Here is a 13211-nt window from a genome sequence, read left to right on the forward strand (position 1 = left end):
ATAAAAACTCATTAGACTTTGATCCTGCATAGTTTCGTATTTTTTCAGGACTGGGGATGTGCCAAGGGCCCATCTGGATAATATTAGAAGTTCTAAAGACGCAGCAGCCTGAGCAAAACTCTCTCTCAGAAGAAGGATCCAGAAACTCCTGGAACTGTCTCTCAGAAGAAGGATTCAGAACCTCCCGGAACTGTCTCTCACATCAACGAAAAACAGACATACAGCCAGATGACTCTGGAATTCAAACACACAACTCACCAGGGAGACTTATTTTTAGGTTAGTTCAGAACTAAATGCTCTTTTTTTTTTTTTTTTTTTTTGAATATACTTTTCTGGTTGTGTTTGAGAGTAGTTGAAATAAGTCAGAAAAGTGTGTTTGATGTATACCTGTGTGTTGACACTGCTCGTCCTGAGCCTGGGGTTGGGGCATGCTCAGAGGTCCACCCAGGAAGCCTTCATGATGCAGTATTTTGAGAGGAGGATTGCCCAACTTGAGGTAAGAGACATAAACTACATGTTTCCTTCATTACGCACACAATATGAATGCATTGTCTTATGGTCAAATAAAAAAACGAATATCTTATATTTTCAGATTACTCTACCTCGTTGTTTAGTCTGTATTGATAACATTACAGTAACACTAAACTAAAACCAAAGTTAACAGCAAATATCAAAAACTCCTGTTCAATCACTGTGATTATGCGAACTATGGACTCCAATGCATATACACCCTACTCTCATTTGCCACCAAACACAGTTTGCTAATGTTTTGGTTTGTTCATGTGGCTAGCGTGTACCGCTGAACATGTCCCAAAGTTCTTATACAAATGATCACACGCAAGTAGAATTTGTTAACAATGTTTATGAAGAATTTAAGTTACATTGTTTCGATTTATCGACCTGTACTCACCATCGCACCAAAAAATATTGGACTGATTTGGAGGGGCGAGCCGGTGACGCCCAGTACGAAAAAGGCAGTTTCATTCAAAACTAGCAGTATTTCAATTTTCTCTATTTGTCAGTTGGGATAATGGGATAATTAGGAGTACAGCGACATCTTCTATAACTGGATTGAGGTACGTTTTCGAGCCATATCCCGCGCCTGCTCCACTCTTGCCCAGATTAGGGCAGCCAAGCGTTTACGATCTGTAGGGATCTCAGGTTGGAACTATTCTGGATAATTTCAGGAGAGCTTGAGCTGGTGTGACATTTTGTCCCAGTTTTTTATTTATTCAGCAGTATGAGTAATTATTGATGTTATAGGCACTCTGCCTTAGAAGCCAGTTGTTGCTTCAGTTATTGGCTATTTAGATGATTGTTTGTCATTTTGAAAGTTTACGTTTATATGTCAGAGTTCCTCAATGTCTTGTAAACATCCATGGTTCCATTTCACCTTCTGCACCTGTAAATAAATACCTCAATTTTGCACCTGATTTTGTCTGAATCCTTATGCTTCACCCCCCCTGACAAGACCGCCTAGGGTCCACTATCTTACAATCACATTGTGCCACTTCTTAGACAGCATCTGCTTGCTCACCTCTCTTGCCCAGGAGCGTCTAATCAAATGTGAGCAGAACACCCAGCGGGTGGACCAGAAGATCTATGACCTGTCTACAGAGGTGCGTGGCCAGCTGGCTAACATGGAGGTGCACCGGACGGAGGTAAAGACCCAGGTGGATAGTGTGGCCATGCGGGTGGAGCGGGTGGAGAGGGACGTGGAGTACCTGGAGAATAAGACCCCTAACCAGCCCCACATTGAGGTGGAGGAGGTCCTGATGGAACAGCAGATGAAAGACGCCCAGAAGAAAAAAGTAAAGATCACACTGGGGACAGGTACATAGGAAACTGATGTTAACTGGAAAACAATGTAATATATGTGTGTGTGTTGTACATTACATATATTGAGAAATCAATTAGGATACATTCAATCTTACTCTTGTCCTTTCATGTATAGACTGCGACATAGCTCTCACTGGTGTGAAGTCTCTGAAGATAGTGAAGAAAGCAGGGGACGTCTATGGATCCTGGCTGAAAGACCCTACTAAGGGCTCTGCCAAAATCTATTTCTTCAGTGGGAATAAGAACAACACCCTACTAGAGTTTAAATCCCTGAAGACCTTCACTGAGGGAAGGCTCGCCCAGGCTCATCCAATTCAGCTCCCCTTTCCCTGGCAGGGAACTGGCCATGTGGTCTACAATGGCTTTCTGTACTATCACAGGGCAGACACACCCAACCAGATCTTAAAGGTGCATCTCCTCAACCGCACTGTGGCCGACAGTATGCTGCTGCCCGGAGCTGGCCGCCTGCCGACCTACGCCCTCACCACACACACCTTCCTGGACCTGGCTGTGGACGAGCTGGGCCTGTGGGTCATCTACTCTGACCCAGAGTTTGGGGGCAACCTGGTGATCACCAAGCTGGACAAGAGCAGCCTGGCTGTGGAGCACATCTGGGACACCACCTGTAAGAGCCACAACGCAGAGTCAGCGTTCATGATCTGTGGAACGCTGTATGTGGTGTACAACTCCCGCTACGGAGGGCGCTCCAGCATCCAGTGCCTGTACGATATCCACGACACCATCCACAGTGAGCAGAGCCCTGTGCTGTTCTTTCCTAAGCGCTACACCAACCACTACAGTATGCATTACCACCCCAAGGACAAGCAGCTCTATGCCTGGGACGACGGCTACCAGACCATCTACAAAGTGGACCTCAAGAGCAAGGCTGAAGTCTGACACAAATCTACATTAAAAGCAGTGTGTGTGCAAAAGTTAAGCAAGGACACGTCCTCTTTGTCCTGATGGTTGCATAGGATGTTCTTGGCAGATAGTCAAATCAATGCAGTCCTGATTTTTTAAAATCTATAACCCCTCATTATCAGTCATAGAACCACAGGTGTATTCAATTCAAAACATAACTAATGAACAATGTCCATAATCTGTTATCATAATAAAAAGTATAGCCAACAATATATCAATTTAAGTTGAGGTAACACAATACACAGTTTGCTCGAGGCCCATATTTGCATGTGACTTTCTGCAAGATTATAATAAACTGCATTTAAAAAGTTGTTTTTCTGAGAGCAATGTAGTGGTCAGATGCTTCTTGGTACAATGTAGTCAGATGCTTCTTGGAGGTACAGTGACTGAAAATAGGTTTTTGCCAATATGGCACTGTTGAACGGAATGAGGTGAGAGAGCTACACACACTCTCTTCCAAAACAGTAGCTTTTTGCATAGTCATGATGAACACATTAGAGCTCTGTAAAGATTGGATGTGCCTGTAAACTGATGGAAAACAACAAAATCTGACATTTCCACAAACGGATGGCACTTTAGTTTATTCTATTAACAGACAAACCACATTTTCCTATTCCTGTTCCTATAATAATTTTGATATGAGCTTCTGTTGTTCTTTGTGGTAACTTTGAAAGGCAGCACATGACATGTTATTATGGTGTATGTATATGGCATAGTAACCACGTCACCAGGCTAATTGAGCATGGGCAGAAGTGTAGGCAAATGAGATTAGGTAGCTAGTAATAGAGCCCCACAGTGGAGGTATCATAATACCCATAAAACCTAGCGGTCAAACAGGGAAATGGTTCCAATAGTTTTTCTACCATTCATTTTTCCTATAGGGAATTTTAGAAACACTTAAAATAAGGGCTGTGTTTTGTGTAGGCTTACCCTGGCGTGATGTTTTGATAACCATGTAAATCTCTCTCAGACAAGGTGACTTTTATCAATATATTCGGCTCTATTTACTATCAGATTCAAAAATGCTAACTAGCATCAAAGTAGACATCATGCAAGACTACAAATCCCTGCAAGCTCCTGCACGTCATCTCTAGTTGACACCTTTGCAAAACAGGTATTGTGTCAATTTAAATCTTATACAAGAAGGTTCAAAGAAATGTAAGTTTAAAGAAATGTAGCCAATTTATTCATTACTAAATGTAGCTAACATTGGATAGTTAATCCAGAGATATTTACCTTTGCCTCAATTCGGCAGTCTCGTCCAAATCATCATGGCATTTGTAGTTCTTTATGATAGCCACATTAGCAGCTAATTAGCATTTCATTTTTGGGGGGTAGATGCAGGTGACTATATTGATAAGTCACCTTGTCCTAGAGAGATTTACACGGTTATCAGAACGTCACGCCAGGGTAAGCCTACTTAAAATACAGCCCTTATTTTAAGTGTTTCTAAAATCCCCTATGGGAAAAAAATGTATGGTGGAAAAACAAATGGAACCATTTCCTTGTTTGACCGCTAGGTTTTATGGGTATTATGACTCATACTGTGGTAGTCTGTCTAACCTGAGATATTTTTATTTTTTTTATGTAACTATGGTTGTCTCACTTATAATCAGCAGATGGCACTGTTGTCAAGAACTTCAGCACGAACACCAGTGAGCCAAGCGTCCAAATTATAGCCTATATGTTTTAGTCCTACAGTCGTAGGGTATTTAATACTTTGCACGTGCTGGGCCATGGCAGACTCAACCAGGTGAGATAATAAAAAAACATGTTCGCACAGGTAAGTGGGCAAAAAAAATACGTATATTTGTGTGTATACAAATAGCATACACAATATGTGATGCGTTGTGCACAATATTATATTTATTACACATGATTACAATAACTTGTTTCAGATTTGAGTTTACATGTAATGCACCATAACGTTGGATGCCAACCGCCGATAAACCCCACTGAAGAAGAAGAAGAAGAAGAATGTACATGTGAGGCAGTCTTGTTAGTGTATTGAAAAGTAAAAGTAGCTAGAGCACGTGGACTGTGTAGTTTGATGGAATGGCACGCCCCTAGAATCACATGACAGGTGATTGGTGGAGAGGCTTTATGATGAACACACTTATGGCATTGGCAGCGCGAAGGCACAGTCGGCCAGGGCGCGGAGCATCCCATCGTTGAAAACACCACTTTCAGTGCCAAGGACGTTTTAAATCCAAAGTGGTCAATAGTGTATTCTGCAAGTTGCAGGGGAGGAATACGCGCTGGAGAGCAAGTCTCCGAAGTCGAGGATATTGTAGGTAATGCCAGAGACACTTGTTTTCTTCTTATTACTTACTTAGTAAAGTTTGTATTCTACTCGCATGTATTCATAATAGAAGTAGATAAGATTTAAAGCCTATCTATAGCCGAATGTACGACGACTTTGTGAATAAACACTATTTTAACTATACTAGTTTTTCTTCCAGTATGTTCAATATACTGATTTGCTTACGGAACAGGTGGATGAGCGTTGGGAAAGTGATAGAATAAAACTTGTCTGAACATGACAATGCAGTTGTGTACTCAGCATTCCACATAGGCTACTTAAGTATCTAAGCACTTGGCATGTAGCTTTATTTAAATAAAGTGGTTGTTTTTCTCAATTTGTTTTAGTTGCAGTAGTAAAATGATATGGTTTTCTGTTTTTTATGTATGTACACAATATATGGAAGAATTGAGGAGAAGGCTAGGCTACATTTAATGCACACAAAGCAATTCCCTGGTTTGTATTGGTTTGTAATGTGTGGCCTCTGTTGATGAAATGCAGTTTTGTTGTTTTCAGAGTACGCTATAGTAGCCTATGTTGTGTTAAATGATGTTGCAGCCTACTCACCAGAGTTTAATTGCAGACTATCAATTATGGACTGCATGACAAGCAGCTAAATATTACTTGCTGTGAATGATATGGTAATTCGTGAGTATCAAGGGTGTAGCACACCCAGCTGTGTGTGCTTGCCATCAAACAGCGAAGATGATTCACAGACCAGAAATGCTTGAGTGTCTTGAATATGGACGAAGAGTTGGAGGGGACATGCACCCAGGATACAATGTATTCTGTTGCCATGCTCATCCGAAGTGGCCCAGGTCGCATTAATCTGACTAGAATTGCTCCTAAACAACAGTGGTTCATTGGTCTCCAAACTATACTGAACAAAAATATGAACTCAACATGCAACAATTTCAAAGATTTTACTGTGTTACAGTTCATATAAGGAAATCAGTCAATTTAAATAAATTCATTAGGCCCTAATTTATGGATTTCACATGACTTGGAATACAGATATGCATCTGTTGGTCACAGATACCTTAAAAAAAAAGTAGGGGCGTGGATCAGAAAACCAGTCAGTATTTGCCTCATGCAGCACGACACATCTCCTTCACATAGAGTTGATCAGGCTGTTGATTGTGGCCTGTGGAATGTTGTCCCACTCCTCTTCAATGGCTGTGCGAAGTTGCTGGATATTGGCGGGAACTGGAACACGCTGTCGTACACGTCAATCCAGAGCATACCAAACATGCTCAAAAGGTGACATGTCTGGTGAGTATACAGGCCATGGAAGAACTGGGACATTTTCAGCTTCCAGGAATTGTGTACAGATCCTTGCGACATGTAGCAGTGCATTATCATGCTGAAAAATGAGGCGATGGCGGCAGATGAATGGCACGACAATGGCCTTCAGGATCTCTTCACAGTATCTCTGTGCATGCAAATTGCCATTGATAAAATGCAATTGTGTTCGTTGTCCATAGCTTATGCCTGCCCAAACCATAACCCCACCGCCACCATGGGGCACTCTGTTCACAACGTTGACATCAGTAAACCGCTCGTCCACACGACGACATACACGTAGTCTGCGGTTGTGAGGCCGGTTGGACATACTGCCAAATTCTCTAAAACAACGTTGAAGGCGGCTTATGGTAGAGAAATTAACATTCAATTCTCTGGCAACAGCTCTGGTGGACATTCCTGCAGTCAGCACGCCAATTGCACCCTCCCTCAAAACTTGAGACATCTGTGGCATTGTGTTGTGTGACAAAACTGCACATTTTAGAGTGGCCTTTTATTGTCCCCAGCACAAGGTGCGCCTGTGTAATGATCATGTTGTTTAATCAGCTTCTTGATATGCCACATCTGTCAGGTGGATGGATTATCTTGGCAAAGGAGAAATGCTCACTAACAGGGATGTAAACAAATTTGTGCACAAAACTGAAGATAAATAAGCTTTTTGTGCATATGGAAAATGTCTTTTATTTCAGCTCATGGGACCAGCACTTTACATGTTGCGTTTATATTTTTGTTCAGTATCATTCACAGTGCTGTTGATATCTCAGAGAGAGGGTGCCTGTTACATTCTTAATCTATTTTCTTAACTCTATTTTTTTAAACTACATTGTTGGTTAAGGACTTGTAAGTAAGCTTTTCATGGTAAGGTCTACACCTGTTGTATTCGGCGCATGTGACAAATAACATTTGATTTGATTTGAAGATACCTTGATTCATCAATAACTTATTTGATTGTGAAACCCTGCACTGTAAAAAAAGAAAGAAAAAAAAAAGAAGCTACTTAACCAATTGTTTAATCAGTGTTATTCTGTGAGTTGAATGGACTTCAAAAGGACAAGAATTTTCGCTAATGTGAGCTGAATTTGAAAAAGCTTGTTAAGTAAAATTACAAATTAATGTTTGCTCAAAACCACTAAAAACCACCCCCATCATTATCATATTTCCCAGGGTGCTCTATTGCAGGATGGTTTTCAGAATTGTTTGCTTAAATACCTGTGTTTTTGCTTGTACATTGATTGGTTTATTAATCTTATGCTACACAAACATAAATAACATACATTTTTCTAAACTAATCCAATTTGTTTGTAGTTGGACTTTTTGCACCTGTTACTGAGATAGCTGTTCCAGTTGATATGATTTAGGTAGTCTCAATAATCAATATTCCCTACCCTGGCAGTCATTCTCAATGTAGGTTGTGGGTGATTAAAAGTTTCAATTGTTGGATATCGTCACTCTGGCTGGATTCCAATAGGAATTACACATCACTTTGCAAGCCAGCATAATGTGACTTGCAGGCTTGATGTGGCCTGTAAACCAAGAGTTTCAGACCACTGCGTTAGGGTGTAACTAGGCCCTCAAAGAAAGGCCTTTTGATTTATGTAATGTATTGTCATAAAGAGATTAATGTTACACTAAGAAATATGCAAATAAGGTAGAATAAATTCTCAAGTTGAATTGTATGTTCACTTAACCTTAAATTCAAAGTTGAGAGACCATACAATTCAACTTGAGAATATATGTTGATTCAGCTACAGTATATGACCAAATGTTGAGCAAACTCACCAGCCTGTTGCAGCTGGTTGCCTTACAATTGTACAGTGAATAATTATTTTTTTCTATTTGGAGTTAAAATGAATGTGAGGAAGTACAAATTCTTTCCAACATACGAGCAATGTTCAAAGAGGAGTTTGCATTTACAGTATAAGCTTATGTCCTGCACTAAGTCACAGAATGAGGAAGAAAATACATAACCATAGTAGCAGATCAGGGCACTATACTCTGAGGATCAAACAGTGTGTTTAATACCAACAGGACTAGTCCTCCTTCCAGTCCTAGGTTTGGATTATTATTCTGTCAACTCACACGGCTATGGCTCTGTGAGTCGTCTACAGGAGGTAATCCTCAGTCAGATACTGGATGTCAGAGAGAGGAGAAAGCTTACTACTCCCAGGAGGGCTTGAAAAATCACAGGGAAGAGGATTTCTGGTGTTGATTTTAGAGGCCAACCGATACGGATTCCGATTTTTTTGGGAGGGCAAAACGTACCAATACCGATGTATCTGCCGATATACTGTTGTAACGCAGGGAAATTAAAAAGTGTCATTTTTCCACACTGAGTTCTCATAAATTGCCATCCAAAAGAGCAATTGTCCAATAACTATGCTTCAGATGTTGATTTCATACATGGTGACAATAATGACACACCATGAGAATGGCCACAAGTGTTCAGATAAGCATGAGATTCCCTTTTTTCATCCTATTTATTGAATATCGGTTATCGACCGATATGGAGTTAAAAGGCCAATATCGGTGAACCGATACATCAGTCGGGCTCTAGTTGATTTAGCACCACATAATCAATTTATTATATATAATTTTCCTACTTCTAGCAAAGAAAAGCAGCTGTTGCTGCTCTGCTTAGATCTCCTTTAAGGAATGTTCTACCAGAGTTCAGTCAATGACTGATACTCTTGGACAGACCTCTGGTAGCCTATGTATGGTGCTGGACACTTCTGTTTTGAGGTGGTGGAGATAAAGAAACAAAAGCTAGTGATAGGGATCTGCTGTGTTATTACATATAAAAAAACACACTTAAAGCGGCAATCAACAGTTGAAACAATAACAAAGCACTGTTTCGCTACAAAGCTGAGGGATGGGGCTAGAGAAATGGAGCCACTCTCAAATTCATAGACAGAGCTATGGATGCAAGGACTGGTCATCCATGACATCACAATTATAGTTTTAACCATGTTTTGAGGCTATATAGTGTTTGTTTACATTTACTTTGTTTACATTAAAGTAAAACAAGTTTATATTGTGGGTTCTGATGGGGTACGACTGTTGAACTAAGCTCATGAGGCAGTTATTCTTCAAGAATCATTGGGTACACATCATTAATTTATAAGTCCAAAAATGGAGGTAGCAACTGCAGATTGGCCATTTAATATATGTGTAGAAAGTCAAGACAACACATTGATAGTCCCACAGCTCCTGAGTGTAAATTTCCCTTGGTAATGAGTGTGTTGGGCAGCAGTCAGCGGGGCTGTGCTCTGAGGATCATGTGCTCAGATGGATAAAGCCCATTATTTGTCCTCAGCTCTGCTTTGTGCCGCTCCCCAGCTCCATGTGAAACAGTATGCGATTGTATGTCTTTGAGATGACATACCCTCCCAGGACCCAGGCCAAATGCATAAACAGATATTGCAATTGTTTAGCAACTTCCCCCTCAGGATGACTGTAAATGCTGTTTTATTTCTGTAGGATTTTATGTTTCATGGCATTTGGACTGCTATGAATTGCTTGGATATGTTCTGTATGGAAATCGTTGGACATCCATGCTTTAGTTACAAGTAAACCTGAGTCCTATGCTGAAATGTCTAATCTTTTTAATAACAACCCTAACCCTAACCCTAAGTTATTGATCCTGGGGTCCACCAGTGACATTCTTCAACCTGTGTGCTTTCCCCCTAACTGTGATGAGAGTTCATCAGACAAAGGTGAGTGACCTCTACCAGGCCAGGACATTTACTCTCTCCCTGCTTGACAAAATATTTAAAGTTCCATGGTAAACAGGCAGCCCAGAGTTAGCCGGAAGCGAAAAAGAGAGGTTGAAGTGAACATTGTTTTAATCTGACAGAGTTATATGACCATCACCAGTCAAGGCAAATCAAGCTAAAGCCTTCAGCAGAGCAGGGAAGTATTGAGTGGTGAGTGATTGCAGGAGGGAAAAAATACTGTGGGACATAGTTTGACGTTTTTTCATGCAGGTTGGTTGTTTTCCAGTTACAGTTGGAGTTCCTGAGCTAATCAGGTATCCCTGTGTTCTCTAGGAATATGATCCCTAAAACAACTAGTGCTTCACTCCCAGCTCAGATGGGGGTTCTGCCTGAGCGATGAGCTGTTAAAACATTTGGATTTGAAAACACTGCACTTAGTTCTGTGTTTGTCTTGGCCCATTTATCTATGTCAAGGATATAGAGTCTCTATCTCACTAGATGGTTCTTCTACAGATATTAAAGGATGGCACAACACTGTAACTACATTCTGTTAACAGACGTAGCCCTTTCCTGAAGTCAAATGACCTAGTGGCCTCATGGGTGGAATAAAAACCAGCCGAAAATCCGGTGTTTCTATGTCAAACGGTTTTGTTATATTTCAGTCTTCTGTGATGTACAGTACCAGTCAAAAGTTTGGACACACCTACTCATTCCAGGGTTTTTCTTTATTTTTACTATTTCCTACATTGTAGAATAATAGTGAAGACATCAAAACTATGAAATAACACATATGGAATCATGTAGTAACCAAAAAAGTGTTAAACAAATCAAAATATATTTTATATTTGAGATTCTTCAAAGTAGCCAAACTTTGCCTTGATGACAGCTTTGCACACTCTTGGCATTCTCTCAACCAGCTTCATGAGGTAGTCACCTGGAATGCATTTAAATGAACAGGTGTTCTTTCCTTCTTAATGGGGGGGGCTAGCCCTATTTGGTAAAAGACCAAGTCCATATAATGGCAAGAACAACTCAAATAAGCAAAGAGAAACGACACTCCATGATTACTTTAAGACATGAAGGTCAGTCAATCCGGAACATTTCAAGAACTTTGAAAGTTTCATTAAGTGCAGTCGCAGAAAACATCAAGAGCTAGGACGAAACTGGCTCTCATGAGGACCGCTACAGGAAAGGAAGACCCTCTGCTGCAGAGGATAAGTTCATTCAAGTTACCAGCCTCAGAAATTGCAGCCCAAATAAATGCTTCACAGAGTTCAAGTAACAGACACATCTCAACATCAACTGTTCAGAGGAGACTGCGTGAATCAGGCCTTCATGGTCGAATTGCTACAAAGAAACCACTACTAAAGGACACCAATAAGAAAAAGAGACTTGCTTGGGCTAAGAAACACGAGCAATGGACATTAAACATGTGGAAATCTGTCCTTTGGTCTGATGAGTCAAAATTTGAGGTTTTTGGTTCCAACCGCCGTGTCTTTGTAGGACGCAGAGTAGGTGAACGGATGATCTCTGCATGTGTGGTTCCCACCGTGAAGCATGGAGGAGGAGGTGTGATGGTGTGGGGGTGCTTTGCTATTGACACTGTCAGTGATTTATTTAGAATTCAAGGCACACTTAACCAGCATGGCTACCACAGCATTCTGCAGCGATACGCCATCCCATCTGGTTTGTGCTTAGTAGGACTATCATTTGTTTTTCAACAGGACAATGACCCAACACACCTCCAGGCTGTGTAAGGGCTATTTGACCAAGAAGGAGAGTGATGGAGTGCTGCATCAGATGACCTGGCCTCCACAATCACCCGACCTCAACCCAATTGAGATGGTTTGGGATGAGTTGGACCTCAGAGTGAAGGAAAAGCAGCCAACAAGTGCTCAGCATATGTGGGAACTCCTTCAAGACTGTTGGAAAAGCATTCCTCATGAAGCTGGTTGAGAGAATGCCAAGAGTGTGCAAAGCTGTCATCAAGGCAAAGGGTGGCTACTTTGAAGAATCTCAAATATAAAATATATTTTGATTTGTTTAACACTCTTTTGGTTTATTACATGATTCCATATGTGTTGTTTCATAGTTTTGATGTCTTCACTATTATTCTACAATGTAGAAATAAAGAAAAACACTTAAATTAGTAGGTATGTCCAAACTTTTGACTGGTACTGTATATAAAGTATAATATTGGGATGCAAACTCAAAATTGAATATATTTCAACTCTATATTTGACATGGTAAAGGTGTCTTCTTTTTTTTAAGCCCATAACCGTGTGTGAGGTAAATACTTATGTATTCAATTTTGAGAAACAGTATGTGACCCTGATTTAGCCCACTGTTGTAAAAGGTAACTCAGGTGAAATATGTGCTTAGTGTTACAGGATGATGACAGACACTACCATGTTGTAAGAAATAGGCCTACAGAACCTGGTAAAAGGATTGGAATAATTTTTTTTTTTGAACAAACAAAGTATGATGGATTTGATGAGCCAACTGAGCCAAGAGAGGGAAGGTCATGTTGTGGACAGTCCTTATTGGCTGGAATTTCCAGAGTTGAGTTTCTTCCTGGCCTTTTGTCTGATGTTTGTGACATATTGGAGTGCACCTGCTCGTGGATGACATTTCTCTGCTCCTGCAACCTGCACTCCCTCGCGTTACAGCTGCCAGGTGAGCGGAGCGATGATCGGCCCGGTAAGCTGGCAGAAAGTCAACCGGGTCCGGGTCATCTGTCCTGTCCTAACCCCACTACAGCTACTGATATGACTTCATACTTGTCTTCCATAGAATACCCTCCATACCGATGCAATGATAGACTGTTGAAGTTTGTTTGATTCCTTACCTATACAGTACTATGCATGCATGCACCAACGGTATGAGTTTGAAAGCGAAGTATCTCACTCCAACAATGGCCCCACATTGGATGTGCTGATTTCATCTGTCAGTCCAGTGGTCTGAGCACGTGTTGCCCATTGGTTATGAGACACACTTTGCATAGTGTGACTATAACGTTATCCTGTCATTTGAACTGGGTTTGTTCTGGTTGAGCTGGCTTGTGGGTTAAGATGTTGACACCATGTAACCTTACTCTGTCCTGTGCATCAGGAGTCATGTACTGCAAATACTGT

General features: G+C 40.9%; 2 protein-coding genes across 8 annotated transcripts in view; both read left to right on the forward strand.

Moving 5' to 3' along the window:
• Positions 1-84: 84 nt before the first annotated feature.
• On the forward strand, positions 85-3072 carry olfml1 (olfactomedin-like 1). The gene is made up of 3 exons (XM_041836688.2): positions 85-496; positions 1551-1833; positions 1955-3072. Exons 1-3 carry the CDS (start codon positions 380-382, stop codon positions 2734-2736), a joined length of 1182 nt encoding a protein of 393 aa, XP_041692622.1. The 5' UTR covers positions 85-379; the 3' UTR covers positions 2737-3072.
• A 1823-nt stretch (positions 3073-4895) lies between these two features.
• ppfibp2b (PPFIA binding protein 2b) overlaps positions 4896-13211 on the forward strand; it is a 79851-nt gene continuing 71535 nt past the window's right edge. For 6 of the 7 annotated variants that reach the window (XM_041838278.2, XM_041838266.1, XM_041838274.1 and 3 more), the window contains exon 1: positions 4896-5054. The gene's annotated coding sequence lies outside the window, so the exon portion shown is untranslated. The remainder of the gene's footprint in view (positions 5055-13211) is intronic. The other variant, XM_041838268.1, reaches the window with a different exon arrangement.

This window comes from Coregonus clupeaformis, chromosome 6 (assembly GCF_020615455.1).
Source record: "Coregonus clupeaformis isolate EN_2021a chromosome 6, ASM2061545v1, whole genome shotgun sequence".
In the NCBI taxonomy this organism is placed as follows: Eukaryota; Metazoa; Chordata; class Actinopteri; order Salmoniformes; family Salmonidae; genus Coregonus; species Coregonus clupeaformis.